Here is a 16480-nt window from a genome sequence, read left to right on the forward strand (position 1 = left end):
TTATTTATATCTTATTTAATGAATTTTTTTCTAAAATATACTTTATTTAATAATGTCAAATATATTTTGTATGTTTGATATTAAATTCTAACGAAGAATAATTTAAAAAGTATGTTTATTTTTAATTAAAAATGATACAATTTAATAAAATTAAATCATTTTCTTAATAAGTATAAAATATGTTTTTTTTCAAGACTAAATGCTTAATGCATCTAATTAATGGATGCATAATACATAATTAATTCTTTAATTAGCATAGAACAGCAAACATGTTTATTATCTTGGAATTAATTTTGTTGATGGAGCAGTATATTCTTCAAACTGGGTTTGTGAAATTAATTAAAAAAATTGGAGTCGTTTAATTTGAATTCAATTAATTAAATTAATTTTTATTAAAGTCATGTTTGAAAGTTTAATTAAAACTAATAAAAAAGTTTGAAAATGTCATAGATAAATAATTATTTATGGAAAAATATTCCTTAAAATTGAAATCCATGGTTAATATAATCAATGCTTTCTTTGAATGAACAGTTATGTGTGTCTAATTAAGGAGGGAGTAACGCGTGTGGCACGACAGGAGCGTGAGGATCGGAAATGGAATAGAACACCTTTTGTCTTTGGTAATGGTTATTTGTTGTGTTCTTTCTCCTTCCCACCATTTCATCCTCGAAACCACACTTTCGATCTTCCTTCCTTAATTTTGCACTCTTAACAAAACCAATATATTAATATATACTGTTTCAGCTAGCGTTTCATTTTCCATAAATTCGATTCAGAGGCGTTTGGCCACGAATTTGACCAACTTACACAAATTATATATTCTTGTCGGTGTGTCATGTTAGTAAATTCATCCATCATAACACTTCACAAATTTCACTCACGTATGCTATATAATCAGTGTGACTTTAAGTTGGATCTCAAATTCTCACATGGCTGCTAATTACAACAACAATATCATTAGTGCTGCTGCTGCTGCTGCTGCTTTCATGACACCTGCAGCCCTACACCTCCAGCCCCAGTCCGACGACGACGACGGAGAAGGACCCTTCTCCACCCAGCGGCGCCCTCGCGGGCGGCCCATGGGCTCCAAGAACAAGCCCAAGCCACCCGTCATAGTCACGCGCGACAGCCCCAACGTCCTCCGCTCGCACGTTCTTGAGGTCTCCTCCGGCGCCGACGTGGTGGAGAGCCTCTCCAACTATGCGCGCCGCCGAGGGAGGGGAGTGTCCGTGCTCAGTGGCTCCGGCACGGTGGCCAACGTCGTGCTCCGTCAACCGGCCGGGAGCGTCCTCACGCTCCACGGCCGGTTTGAGATAGTTTCCATGACGGGGACGGTGCTCCCGCCTCCGGCGCCACCCGGTTCGGACGGGTTGTCGGTTTATCTGTCAGGGGCGCAGGGACAGGTGGTTGGGGGCGTGGTGGTGGCCCCTCTGGTGGCTTCGAGTCACGTGGTTTTGGTGGCTGCTTCCTTCGCTAACGCCATGTTCGAAAGGTTACCCTTGCCCTTGAATCAGCATGATGATGATGATCAAGTTCTGCAAGAGGCACCACGTGGCGTCATGGGAACTGAACAGGTGGCAGATGGAAGGAACTATCCCTTCTCCGCGTCGCTGCAGGGTGAAGTATTTGGATGGGGTGGAACTGGAACTACATCATCAACATCAACTGCACCACCCAAAACTCATCCTTTCTAGTATTGCAATGTACTATTATATATATACATCAATATTATTATATGTGCAACACATGCATGATTTGAAATTAAAAATATCTAGACAATGTTTTGGCCACCCTGCAACTGCAAATGTTTTTTTTTTTATTGTTTTCAATGTTATATTATCATATATGTCCTATCTGCTTTACATAGCTGGTTTTGTTAATTCATAGCAAAACATCGGAAATGGGCTATAAAATAATATCATATTGTAATGTTGAACATCTAGACCTGCGTTGGTTGTCTATTGAAGCAAATCATTAGTGCCTTCTTTATTATGGTAGTAAATGATTAGGTTAATTTAATTAGGTCGGTCATCGGAGATTCATTCACTTTATACACACCAAAATTCTTACACGCACCAGTTATATATGTTATACTATTTTTTTTACTAATGTTATAGTCAACAAATTTTAATTCAACTGATTGAATCTTGGCACTACCTTTGATTTTCAAAAATAAAAAGATTTATAACACTTACGGATTCTGATCAACCAATTAACCATGTTTCTACGGCTACCTTCTGATAGAATTTTTATTAGCTAGGTATTAAGTCTAACAAACACTCTTGTTCAACTCAGTTATACCACCATATCAGCAAAATACAGATTTATTATTTTATAGCATCTGTAGATCTGTTAACTTTTTTTTCGGTCTTGATGTTTTAAAGCACCTTCGAGAACAAACACCGACAACGCCTGTTTGTCCCAGCACAGAAAACGTAGCCCTAGTTCCTGCTATTTGCAGTATCTCAACATTGGGAAGCGATGTTGAGCCTTTTTTGTTTTCCTCTTACTACAAGCGATCGATATTGAACTTCAAACATATTGCTTTTTTTTTTCCTACTCCCAACTGAAAGTTTTCTGGCCAAATCAAGTGTTAGGCTCACACTTAATTTGTTTGTGTAACGACTAGTTGATGAAAAACGCACTTTTGCCAGTTACAAAAATATTAATTCTTATTCTGGAAAATGATGTTTTAGCATCAAAGTCTGTGATTTTATTATTTTATGTGTATTATATAAGGTGAGAAACAAAAATAGTTACATAAAGTCTATATGCGGTAATTAATGCTGAAATAATAAAGCTGATGTTTTATGATAAAAAATGTTTTTTTTAACATGTATGATTTTTTTAATACTTAGCACATTGATCTAGTTGAATTAGTTAAATAAGAATATATTTATTGTAAATCTTTTGACATTATTTTTAATTTTTACCTATAAAAAAAATATGCACATCTTAGATTCTTGAATGTCAATTCTGGGCTTGTTTTGCCGAGTAAACGTAAATTAAGCAAATCCGAAAACCCATATCCATGCTAACTTGGACGAAGCTCGAAGGAGCCAAGGAATTACCAGAACCAGTGACATTGAAACTTGAAATTATAGGAAAAAATTCTTGTAGTAGCTAGTAAAAATATATTATAAATTGTTTGGTCTTATGTCCCGAATTACTACTTGACCGGGCCAGTTTATTAAAGTGTAAGCTTTATAATACTCCTACAGTCCTACCATATACTAGTAGTAGTATGGTTGGTACCCAATTTCCAAAGCCCAAGGTCCATGTCTGCATTTCAGTGCCACAATTATCTAGATAAGCTTCAATCACTTCTTATTTCTTAATATGTGCTGTGTAGGGAAGACATAAACATATAGCCTCATACACGCACACGGGACGAGTGATAATTAGACTACTCCTTACCAAAGCATGTTTTATTTTAGCTTTGATAAGGAAACTAAGTGATAAGTGGCAGACACTAGAAATTCACCAGTTCGGGAATGGACACACTATTGGCTGTATTGACTTTAACCATCTCCTGGAAACACTCAAATTATTATTTTCTTGTGTTTTATTAGTTAGCAATCAAGCTATTGTTTGATGAATTCCTCAGTTTGATCCTCGTCTTTAATATACTGGTGAAAAAAAAGAAGAGGAATCATGTTAATTATGTAGTGATTATATATTATTATTCTCAATCATTTATAACATGGATGTTATAGCATTTTTATTCTTTTGGAAAGAATGTGTTTTTATCCTTGTTTTTGCTCAAATTAATCATTCCATTTTTATATATTGATTATTTAATGCTCCATTTTTTTAAAAAATGTGTGAATTTAGTCCTTCCCACTAACTACGCTTATGATGGTGTAAAATGCAATTTCCTGGCCTATAGTTTACAATCTCATACAAACTTGCATGAGAAATGCTAGTAATTGACATTCTCTTTAACACTCATTTTCAAATACCTTCTTTACTAACTTATTTTGGTGGGGCACATTTGTTGTTCAATGACTCTCCAAATTTAGAAGTCAAACTTATTAAAATTAGTCATTTTTGAAAAATTCTATCAATCATAGAGAATAAAAAAAATTAGAAAAATGCCACTTACATTCCTCAACTTGTATTTCTAAGAGTGTATTTGAATTTTCGATGGGATCCTCAAAATATATATTTGAGAGTAAAATCAATTTAGAGTTATATTTGGTTACCTACTAAAAGTATGTTTGAGAGAAATCTAGCAAAAAGAGAAAAAGGAATACATAAAGGAAAAAGGGGTAAATTAAGAAAGATTAAGAAAAATGAAAAAATAAAAGGAAAAAAAAAATGTCAACCATTGACTTTAAAACCAACATATCTAGTGGTCAAAAACGATTTTCTCCCAATAGGAGACATTTTTTTATAAGCATGATAGGAAACTTTTTTTTTTTTTTGAGAAATTGATAAGAGACATTTTTTTTTGAGAAGTTGATAGGAGACATAGTTAAGTCTTCCGTTAATTTTAAAATCATTATATCTAACGGTCAAAAAGACTTTCCCACAATAGGAGACATTGTCAAGTTTTCCACCCTAACCTTCATCTATAATGTAATAGGTTCATTAACCCTAAATTTATTGATTGTTTAACAATAAGCTTGCCAAATCATAATTTATTAGTCCTTTTAGTAATAGACCCATAGGCCTATTTATCGCATTATATATTCCCGAGTTCAAGTTCGCTATCCATTTTTCCAAGTCATCTAAAAAAAGTAACCACAGCATTCTCACTGTATTTTGGTTGTCAATGATCCCCTACATTATAAGAATTTATACTCAGTTGAATTTGACTGCACAGTGTCAACAACACAAGTACACAAGTGAAAATCGTTCTCCTACATCCAGAAAGAGCAATTAGAATGTCAAATCTATTTCGACATCTTATTTTTATAGATTTAGAGTATATTCAGTCAGCCACGGAAGTAGTATCAAGTGCAAGCCCAGTGTACACCAGATGACAAACAGTAAACAATAAACAGAGATTAGATAGTCAACAAACTAGAGAAACAAAATGAAAAGGTCCTGATGCCATGACAAACCTCATGAACTAATGGAGACAAATAATAACATGGTAAACCCAACTAGTACTAAGTAGCTGCATATCAAAAGAGTGGCAAAATTTCCAATGTCCACAAGACCCAGCACAGATAGCCCCCACTTGACATTTATAGAAACTCATTTTCTTCTCACTAAAGTAGCTGAGTATTATGGTATTAAATTCCGCTACTGAGGAATCTCCAGCTCCAAATAAAATTTGATTCATTGCTAATCATCCAAAGGGAAACATAGAGGAACTGTTGCATGGTTGCTCCTCCAATAAATTTCTACTAAGTTTGATTTCCAATTCACAGTTGAAGAACAAAGAAGAAAATAGGAAATTAAATACAAAAATTGTTAGTGGACATGTCCACTCTAGATGACACCTAGGAGGAGAAATAAAAGAGAAGAGAAAGAAATATAGCTATGGTAATTGATATGATGTGATGGGGAGAGAAAGATAATAGGTGTTAATGAGGTGTTTAGAGTTACCAGATGTTCATCAATCATTACTCAATCAAGTATCATTGGCATGCAGGCAGCCTATTTTGCAATTTGCAGATTGAGATTACAATATTACATTGAGCAAGATTCTCTTAAAATGACAGGTGGCAAGTTTCAATGCCATGAGATATGAAGCACCAACTCTGACTTGATACAGGCTATTATAAAAATATAGGACATCAAGACAGTATATATTACCTTCTAAAAACAAAGTTTAAAGCTTTACAATTTTCATATGATAATGACCCTCACAAAAGGATATGAAAATCACATCAAACAATGAAAAAAGAGAGGGTGAAGGACAGAAACACAGATGTCAGCAACGCCCGTGCTGAAGGAACCACCAGTTGCAGGAGTGTACTGACAACCACAAATGGTGGAGGCATGGCTGGCAACAATGGAAAACAATGACAATTGGCACCGACAAAAACATAGATGTAGACAATCACCACACTGGAGCAGAGAACTATTAACATCCAATACAAAAACAGGGTTTCATGTGCAAAGATGTTTGTGTTCAATGGAAGAAAGAGTTATGTGCTTCATAATATTTTAATTAATTTTTAATATTTATAATATAAGTATATTCTTTTATGATAGGAGTGTCTGGCCAAGAGTAGGTTTTGTCATGTATACTCACTCGCTTGGCCCGTGTCCAAAAGGTGTTTAAACTAAAAAAAAATGACACTCAGTAGAGGAGTTTCCTACGTGTGCCTAAGGTGTGTCTGAGAACTGTTAGTGTCTAAGGCGACACGCTATTTTGAAGGGGTGTCCATGCTTAATAAGCAGCAAGCCTACAATTTACAAAGCAAACTAGAGGAATAATTTAATTAAATGCCAGTTTTGTGGATTTCAAAGAATACACACACACAATTACACAAGCACACCTAGTTCAAGCCCTAATGCAGTGCAACTTGTTTAAAAATTTACAAACGCCGATGCAACTCATATGAAAACAGTAAGCATGTACCGATCTTTAACACTGCTTCATGAGTAATGGCAGAAGGACTTATTCATTATAATAACATGCCTCTTGTCTCCGGAAGGATGGATTATTACAGTCTTGCAGATGCTGATTCTCGAAACAAAAAGAAAAAAAAAACAAATATGACAGGAAGAGCACTGCTGTTATAGTGTTATGTAAAACAGACAACCTAATTTACTGTATAAACACATAAACGTGAATACAATAAACAGTAGTAATATTTAGTAAAGATGAAACTGAGCGCGCATGAAAACACGAGATATGCCGTATTGTTAATTACATCCATTTGAATCCTGCCAAGTGCCAAGAACATCATAAACACACTCACATCTATGATCTATCTATCTTCATTAACTCTTGGGATGGTGTATTTGTGTAGGACTGAGTAGAAGTAAGGCAACAAACTCACATGAATGCTAATCAATCAATCCTCTGGTTTGGTTGCTTTGTCCTTGTTCTTGTTTCCATATATCAAACCCGTAACCTGTTGAAATTGTTGAAATTGTTGAAATTGAGAACTAATAGAAGAGAATATGAATATAAAAGTTGAAGAGGAAACTGAGGAAACCTGAGGGTCGGGAATGGGTTTACGATAAGAATCAGACTCAGCGGCGGCAAGAGTGGCCTTCTCCTGTTGTTGACGCTTGAAGTCTTGGGAGGGTTTGATCCAGAGGAAGTAGGCTAGGGTTCCGGCGACGACCCAAGAAGCAAGGTTGCTTCCGCCCCTGAGACCTCCCATCGAATTGCTTACGAATGACCTCATGTTGCCAAACGTTCTTCTCCGGCTACTCGCCATTCAACCAACTCACTCACGGACCGGCTAATGCCACAAAACCCACCATGTCAAATAAATCCTCATCACCCTCTTCCAATTTTCATTACAAATATCTGATAAAATATAAATACAAATATGAATATTATTCCAACTATTTAAGCTAAGCTGAGATAAAGATGCCAGAACATATTAAATTATACCCGTATCATGTCCATACACATAATATTACATTTTTTTATAAAAAAATTTCACAACATATATATATTAAAGATTTTATTGTTATAATTTTTTTAAATATAAATTAATTAGCTTAATAGTTAAATAATTAAGTAACAAACTTAAAAATATACATTTAACTAAAAATATAATTAAATTCTTATTTTTTAAGTTTAATTTATTTGTTATTTATATGTGTATATTGTTTGAATTAAAAAATAATTAGAAACTTATATGTAATTCATTTTAAAGCATATAGGTAAATTAAAAAAAAAAGTATAATGGATTGACTGCGAATATACCTGAATTCAATAAAATCTAACAGATGAGAATGCATATTAAACTTCTAAACCCACATCTTTTATATTTGTATTATAACCATCCCACTTGTAAAGAGACGAGACAAGGAGGGTTAAATTACCATGCATACCCTTAATTAAAGGGAAGATGTTACCCTAAATATACTCAACATAAAATATACTCTCTCAGCTAAGCTACTCTTTATAAGATTTAAATTTGAAATAATATTAGTTTTTTTATAATATTTTTGTATTAATTATTTTTAACACTCCAATTTGAAATGATGTTGATTTTTTTTTTTTTGCAAAATTTAATCTATAATGTTTTTTTTATTAATTATTGGACTAGAAATATCATTAATTTAAAGAAGAGAAAAAAATATTAAGAAAAAATAGAAGTATTAATTACATAGATAATTTTTAAAAAAAATATCAATTTAAAATAAACTTGTTATTATTAACTAAATTAATCACTTTCATTAATGAATTAGGTAATTGATATTTTCCCTAAAAAAAGTAATTGAGTATTATATACAAACAAAATAAACACACACACACATATATATATATATATATATATATATATATATATGAATAAAAAAATATCATTGTAAAAAATATTAATTAATAAAAAATCATAATATAACCAAAGAGTTAGTTTAGTTGTGTAATCATAAGTGAAAATGATACATTTTAAAAAAATTATATTCATTTATCATGTGTAAAAAATTATTCACTCAGTCTATACTATTGCGATAATCCTTTAGATAATTTTAAAAATAACTTGATTTCTAATTCTAAATATATTTGAGATATTAACAGTTATTTAAAATTGGCCTAAATTTGTTAAAAATAACAGAAAGCCTCTTATGTCAGCAGAAATTTGTAAAAATGACGTGAAAACTACTACTGAAAATTTTTGTGAAAACTATGAAATTGGATTAAGCCAACACGGGTCGGTCAAAGATCATTCAAAAATTCCATATGATAGCAACAATGAAACGGCAAGGTACAATTGCACGTGTTCACACAGCATCCTCGGAAGCAAAATTGCCAACATCGACGCTAGAAGACGAACATAAGTCCTAAAACTACCCTTATTCCAACATTTGGATAAACTATCACTTTGATATAATCTAACGGATATATTTTTACATTGTTATTTAATTAGATATAATTTTTAAAATAATTAATAATAAATATTAAATTTTATTATATTATAATTAATAATTAAATAATTGTGTGAAGTACTTTTATACTAATAATATGTTTTAATTAAATTTAATTATTTATAATTGGACGCCATGAAAAGTTTGTGATTCAAATTTTGAAATAAGAAGGGAGAAATTTAAATTAAAGAAGTTTGATTGTATAGAAGAAATATATTTATATTATCCATTATTTTTATATAAATGTGATTTTTTTCTTACTGATAATCACTTCTTATGTCCTTTGTTCTGGCAATTACTCCTGATTCATTAACGCTAAAATGTTACAAACGATGCTTACACGAATATGATAAAAATATACTTGAATGAGAAGAGAAATCCTATATTGTGAGTTGTATACAATTATGGATCAACTCACATAACTTTTGAGAGTAAACATGTATTTTATCCATTTTAAATATATATATATATATATATATATATATATATATATATATATATATATATATTGTATCGAGTTATGAGTTGTTGAGAGATTTCTCATCAAATACTCCTATTGGATTATATATATATAAAGTGTAATTAGAGGTTAATTTACAAAACTTATATAATTGAGTTCCAATAAAATCGTGGGAAACTTTCAGAAATTAGAATTGAATAAAATGTAAAAATAAAACAAATTGAACGCAAATTTTATAATTAGGTGCAATATAACATTATTTATATTTGTTTCAACCTTAAATCCAATACATTGAGATATTATTCGATCTGACATTGATAAGATTTACAATTCTATCATTTAAAAGACATCTTAGAGAGTTGGAAAATAAAACTTCTAAGTGATATAGAACTTTAAGATAAAATATAACAAAATTAATAAAGAAAAAAATACATAGTATATCTAAATTAAATAAATAAATAGTCTATCCACATACATTATTATTCAATTTCAAATTGACATAATGATATTTATGCTATCTTTAATAATAATTTAATGACAATTATCTCAAAAGTTTCATTAATGATATTTTTTAATTGGTTAACAATGTAAATTTGTTTAAATCGTTATAAAATTAAGCTCCTAACTAAAAATATATTAAATAAGATGAAGAATATTTTTTTTTTGCCTTTTAAATTTTAAAATATTATATATATATATATATATATATTATTGTTTGCTAATTTATATAAACCAATGTTATATAGCATTTCTGTTATGTTTTTATTAGTTTTTAGGTAAAATTTTCTAATCGAAAACTTAATTTAAATAATTGTGAAATTATAAATTAAATAAAGTAATTTAAGTGTTTAATTTTTATACACTATTAATAATTTAGTATAAAAAATTTACACTGTCGATCTATAAAAACTAATATTGATATGATAGTAAAAAATCAATAAATTGATTATATATAGTGATTTTTGGTTAAATAACAATTACATCGCAGTACATAAACTATTGATACATAATTAAAAACAAAGAAACAGAACTTACACATATAAACTAAAATTATAGTTAAGTATAAAATTTAAAGATATTTGTTAATAAATAAGTGCCGGTAGCAAAAACACTCCAAAATTGACTAACAATATTGTATACATTTGTTATACACCAACATAACATATATTTATTGTATTGCATATATTGGCTCCAAAGATCACAGTTATTTATTAATTTATGATAAAAACATTAGTATAAAATGTTTTTTTTTTTTAAAGTACAAGTAAATAAAGGTCTCAAAATAAAATCCAAAGAGTTTTGACAGTGGCTTTACATGTGGGGAACCTGTATATTTTCTTGAGCCAATTAGACATGGAAACAGAAAAAAATAGAAATTGAAAAGAAAGAGGGGAAAGTGTGTGTGGGTCCAGGGTGAGCACCATCTCAGGCTGTCCGGTTGAGAAAAACGAGAACACTCATAAACTGAAGCCTGCCTATACTTTTTTGATTTTTGTGTGTTTTCCAATTCTCTCTCTTTCTTTCTCGCTGGTTTTCGTTTTCAATTTCATTCAGAGAGAATGAATGACTCCCACTCTCCTCCTCCTCCATCATCCACCCTGTCAACACACATCAACAACAACCATAATTGATTACCCAAACCAGAAACCCTTTTCTATTTTATCCCCCTTCCCTTCTTTCTCGATTCCCTCCCATAGTTGACTACTACTACTACTGCTGCTGCTGCTGCTGCTGCTGCTGCTGTCTACTACCACCAGCACCAAGTATCCCCAGATACTTTTTTCACTCCCTTTTCAACCCCACACCACACCTTCTAATCTTCCATGTACCATCCTATCCCTCCTCCCACCTTTTCCCAATCAATTCTCTTTCCGTCCTTCCCCACCTCAATTCTAGGGTTTTTCCATTCTTCCTTCTTTTTATTTCTAAACCCCCCCTTTTCCTCTTCACTTTTAATTCGTTAGGTTACCCTCCCATCACTCTGCTTTTCTATCTATCCCCCCTCTCTTCTTCCTCTGATTCCCCGTATATTTCTTCTAAATCTTCTCTCTCTTGTCCTTTTTCTCCCTACACCTCACGCACACACGCACAATTCTTCCTTTCTCCTCTTTTGATGTCTTAGGAACCATCCAATCTGAATTTGTGTATTCATTGCGTGATTGATTTTCCTTCTTCCTTTTTGTTGTTGCTGTGTGTGCGTGTGGCGGAGAATAGTGATCGATCGTTGTTAATGGCATACCAAGCGATCCAGGTTCCGAGTTCGGGATCGAGTTCGAGTTCGGGGTTTCAGTTATTGAATTCTCCGTTCGGAGACACCACCTACACCAAAGTCTTCGTCGGAGGATTGGCCTGGGAGACTCAGAGCGAAACCATGCGCCGCTACTTCGACCAGTTCGGCGAGATTCTCGAGGCCGTCGTCATCACCGATAAGAACACCGGAAGATCCAAGGGCTACGGTTTCGTGAGTATCTTTTTTATTACATTACATTATCATCACTGCCACTACACAACACGATGCCGTTTCAAATCAAAACTTTGTTGCACTATAGAATGACTTGGTTTCTATCTCAATTGGAGGGTATAGGTGACTTTCCGGGATCCCGAGGCTGCAAGGAGAGCGTGTGCCGATCCAACTCCTGTTATTGATGGCAGAAGGGCCAATTGTAATTTGGCTTCACTTGGTCGACCACGGCCCCCTCTGCCTTATGGTATTGTTTTGTGTCTAATTCGTTTTCCTCACTATGAATGAATCAATAAAATTTAACAATTTAACGTACTGAAGTTACATTGCTAATCTGCGGCTGAGTGTGCGTTACAAAGTTTAACTGTCATGTCGGCTACTTGTTTGCATTGACTACTGACGTCATCATCACTGTCGTTAGCTGTTTTTGCTATTATTTATCATTATCGGAATCATCCCACATTGGCGTCCCTCTGTTATTGAGATAAAGTCACGGGCAGTGATAGAAAGAGGTCGAGTGCTTGTGCCCGAGTGTTTAGTACTATCATTGCCCTAAAGTCATCTCCTGACTCTTATGGACCACCTTTTTTTTAATTTTTTCTTTTTCTTACACGATACTGTTTGTCTGGCCTAGTAAAATCTTCGTTTGTTATTTCTTATTGATCTTTTAAACAACGTGTTTGTTTTGCACTTTTGCTTCAACAACTGTGTTAGGCCCAAACAATGTTATTATTACCTTCATGTCTGCATCACCAGAAGCATTCTAGCCTACTCTGCTACTCAGATTGCTTTTATTTTGTGCTTTTTTTTTTCTTTTATAGGACGGATAAGACCTGCCTCCCCTTATGTTGGAAGTTTGCAACCAGCTCGTGGTGCTTATGTTGGGGGTTTTGGCTACCAGCAACAACCAGTTTCCTACAGCTATCAACAAGGATTGGTTTACCCTCCTTATGGGTGAGTGAGATGTTGTTGCTCGTTATCACAAAATGAACATTTGCTTTGAAGATTTGTTTTCATTGCTGAAAAATATTGTTATCTTGCTTGTTCTTTGTACTTGTATCTACGCGTACCTTTACCATACTTTTAATATTTTACTCATTATCAACTCATATGTCTTTGTTAATGACTGTTGAATGACGGTGGTCAATTATGTGCACATCCTTGCTTGGACCACTGACTAATCCCCTTCTTATTTTTTCTGTGGCTGCATCCATGCAATAGTGGTTAATTAGGAAAGGAAAATCCTGAGAGATTTGGGTTTTAGTTGTTTTGGTGATTTTGGGAAACCTATATCAAATAGATATAATGGATTAGTAATTGTTTGCTATTCTTGTCCTCGTGCGTGTGAGGTGTTCCTAACTACATTTAAATTGTGCATCAGGATGTATTACACCAGAATCATGCTATAGAGGTGATCTTTTCAACATTATATGTGGTTGTTTTATCTTTGCAGGTATACGACATATGGACCTGAGTACATCTACCCACAGGTTGAATTAGTTTTATTGATTGTCTTTGCAAGAATGTTTGTGTTGTTTGTGCACTGCTCACTTTTTCAACTTCCATCTTGTCTAATAGAGTCTGTACAACCCATATATGGGGCAACAGTATCTTCAGATATATGGAGTGCCTGGGGCAGTGAATACAACTGTTTATCCTTATGGACAAGTGGGTCAGGCTATTCCTAGTGGTCATGGTTATTCAGCTATACAGGGTTATACAGTACCAGGTCATCAGATTGTGCCCTATGGTGGATCTAATGTTAATGCCATAACAACTTCACCTATGCCTGCCATTCAAGCTTCATATCCTAGTGGTATGGTTCTCTACCCTGAAGAATTTCTATTTATGATTCAGGATGTGCACTTTTGTTGCCTTGTGAACTTGTGTTGTACTTTTCACTTGTCTCAATTTAATTCATGCTGCCTAAATTTTCTTGTGATTGAAAGAGTGCTTCAATTCATATCTGATTTATGATTTTGCTTACCAACAGCCATATTTGGCAGGTATTCAATGCTCATATGTCTAGGAATTAACATTAACCAGAAAATACTTGAGCATGGAACCTTCTAGTTTCCAACAAGTATATGCCAATTGCCAAGGATGCATTGAACTTTCAGGTGTTGGCATATTTGTACTATTTAGGCAATTTTAGTTATCCGACCCAGATTTATGTATGAATTAATGTAGGTAAATTGGAGTTCTGATGGGTGACAGGTAGCAAATCTGTGAAGAATGCTTGATGTTTTTCTTATATGGATTATGGAGAAGTATTGTAATTTTTAAGACATGCATGTGTGTGTATGTACATGTAGAATAATGAGGCATTGAAGAACCCATGCTGCATCTCTTGGTTATTATTGGCATCTGAGAGAAAAACTTCTTTAGGTTCTATTCAAAGGATGTGATATGATTTGCTAGTGTGTTGACTTTTTCAGGAATTGCTGCACCAGTTCCTGGCCAACCACAATTTATTGTTCCTGCTCATTCTCCTCAGTTTATGCAAGGTAGCGGTCCTGATCAAACAGCTGGGTGAGGGGGCGAATAAGGTGGGTTATTTCCTAGCATCTTAATGTGCAGATGTTTATTTACAGCATGAACTTATGTTTTGAAAGTATCATGTTACAGGTATCCATAGTTTGCAGCAGGACTAAGAGCAGCGGAACTGCTACTTGAGTGGCGGGCTTCCAATCTAGCCTTGCAAGTTAATTATTTTGCATTCTAGAGGTATTGTTGCTTTATTTTATGTTGCCTTAATGATAATGGTGGAAATGAGTTAAGCTTCACAATGGCATTTCTTAACTTTTAAGCTTAATATGCCGAAAATTACATATCTTATATTTTTTGAAGAAGTTATGGAATTTGGATCCTTGAAATTATTTTGGCTAATTATGAGTTGCAACTTGTAATCCTATATAGTTGAACACAAGAGCTCATGAGGCTGGCTCAAATAGCTCATAAGCCTAACTCTAGCTGAGCATCCGCTACTCAATTGGTAAAAATAGTCTCAGTTATAATTTTCAGAAAAGACAACAAATTTAATGGTCGCAAGATTTCTTAAAGTTGCTAGTAGATTCTGTTAATTTCATGATGGTATTAACTGCCCAAGTTTATTAGTGTGCAATTCACACGTTTGGTATCTCTTTAATTACAGAGGCTTGCAATAGTATATAACTTTTGTTACAAGTGTGACATTGTCTGCTATATTTTATTTTGCCATTGTTTTGGGTATTTGGGTCCCATTTGCACATGGCATAAAGGTCTTGCTTTTGCTCTCTAAGTGTAAGGGGCCCGGATTCCTTAACGAGTTGTTCTATGTTGGTCTGAAATTAAAACGTTGGCACTGCAAACTACAATATTCTTTAGTTAGGTTTTAGCTCTTAACAAATTTTATGATGTGCAGGTCATATGTAGTCATGCTCACCAAGTTGTGTCTGAGTCGCTCCAGATGGCGAAGGAAACTGGAATGTGCAGGCTGCTTTTCCATTTGGACATTTACACTAGTGTATTTATACCTAATGCTACCTGTACTCAAGAAGAGTTGCAGTAGTATTGGATCGATGGATGCTGGAATAGGTTTCTAGCAGCCATTTTAGGAATAAACTTCTGTAAAAAGGAAAATCATGTCTGAATCAAAATATGATTCTTTGTAGTCTTGTCCAGCATTGAGTTTGTAGATAGTTGTCAATGCTGGTAAATTGTGTGACGATGGATGGGCCATCATATTGAATGTGATTTTTGTGCATAGTAGTTGTCAGGGGTTCGTTCTACTAGAAGACAAGGGTGTAATATAAGATTTTAAGAACCTGCCGATTATGCAGGGTAGAACCATCAGTATATTCCATTAGAGAGGATTGCAGTGGTTCTTTAGTGTTATTTTACCGTCATTCAGCACGGAGTCACATGTTCAACATTTTCTTGAATTAATTTTCAACCTTTCGTCATGGTGCCCTTTATAATTGATATTTCTTTAGGCCCTTTATAATTGGTATTTTTTTAGGCTCTTTATTATTACTATTTTTTTAGGTTGGATTGTAAATACAAGGGTTGGTTGGGTAAGATTGGTTTATCATTCTACCACTAGTTACATCATAGTTTATGTAATACCTATGCTATGAATGGTCACAGATCACACTAATGTATGAATGCATCATAATCGTCATTTTTTAAATATTATAAAATTGTCTTGACTGAATAACTGATTATAAAGAGGTCAATTAACAGTTCTTTGTTTAGGCTTTTAATTCAAATCTCTTTTCTTGGAAAGTAGTTCGATTGTTGTTACGGATCGAACTATCAACTCTCGGGGTTCCAAATTGTTAATTTGATATGTGATTTGTGATCACTGTTCTGTTTGGTGCAAATGTTAATTGTAGAAGAGTTCATTTTGAAATGAATTTGAAAACTTCAATATGAATTAAAGAAAAACATTTAAATATTTTTTTTTATTTGTCAAAATAAACTTTGTAGTGTTTTTGTAAGTGTTTTTTAAAGGATTGAAATTAGTGGGTTTTGCTTCAAAGTAAGATGCTGTATTTTTGTTT

At 33.4% G+C, this 16480-nt stretch overlaps 3 protein-coding genes across 4 annotated transcripts; 2 read left to right on the forward strand and 1 right to left on the reverse strand.

Moving 5' to 3' along the window:
• Positions 1-544: 544 nt before the first annotated feature.
• On the forward strand, positions 545-1768 carry LOC100778715 (AT-hook motif nuclear-localized protein 29). Its single transcript, XM_003527581.5, has one exon. The coding sequence runs from the start codon at positions 930-932 to the stop codon at positions 1692-1694; it is 765 nt and encodes a 254-aa protein (XP_003527629.1). The 5' UTR covers positions 545-929; the 3' UTR covers positions 1695-1768.
• Positions 1769-6563: 4795 nt separating this feature from the next.
• On the reverse strand, positions 6564-7436 carry LOC100800130 (uncharacterized). The gene is made up of 2 exons (NM_001253988.2): positions 7125-7436; positions 6564-7040 (listed from the first exon to the last, which is right to left on the reverse strand). The coding sequence occupies exons 1-2, from the start codon at positions 7350-7352 to the stop codon at positions 6981-6983; spliced, it is 288 nt and encodes a 95-aa protein (NP_001240917.1). The 5' UTR covers positions 7353-7436; the 3' UTR covers positions 6564-6980.
• Positions 7437-10882: 3446 nt separating this feature from the next.
• On the forward strand, positions 10883-15880 carry LOC100779244 (RNA-binding protein 38). Of its 2 annotated transcripts, none has more exons than XM_006581063.4 (8): positions 10883-11936; positions 12060-12183; positions 12758-12890; positions 13390-13426; positions 13545-13752; positions 14375-14485; positions 14565-14663; positions 15340-15880. In XM_006581063.4, the coding sequence occupies exons 1-6, from the start codon at positions 11706-11708 to the stop codon at positions 14470-14472; spliced, it is 831 nt and encodes a 276-aa protein (XP_006581126.1). In that variant the 5' UTR covers positions 10883-11705; the 3' UTR covers positions 14473-14485; positions 14565-14663; positions 15340-15880. The 2 variants fall into 2 exon arrangements, with proteins under 2 accessions (XP_006581126.1, XP_006581125.1); XM_006581062.3 differs by having other exon boundaries at positions 10886-11936; positions 13515-13752.
• The last annotated feature ends 600 nt before the right edge of the window (positions 15881-16480 follow it).

This window comes from Glycine max, chromosome 6 (genome assembly GCF_000004515.6).
Source record: "Glycine max cultivar Williams 82 chromosome 6, Glycine_max_v4.0, whole genome shotgun sequence".
Lineage (NCBI taxonomy): Eukaryota > Viridiplantae > Streptophyta > Magnoliopsida > Fabales > Fabaceae > Glycine > Glycine max.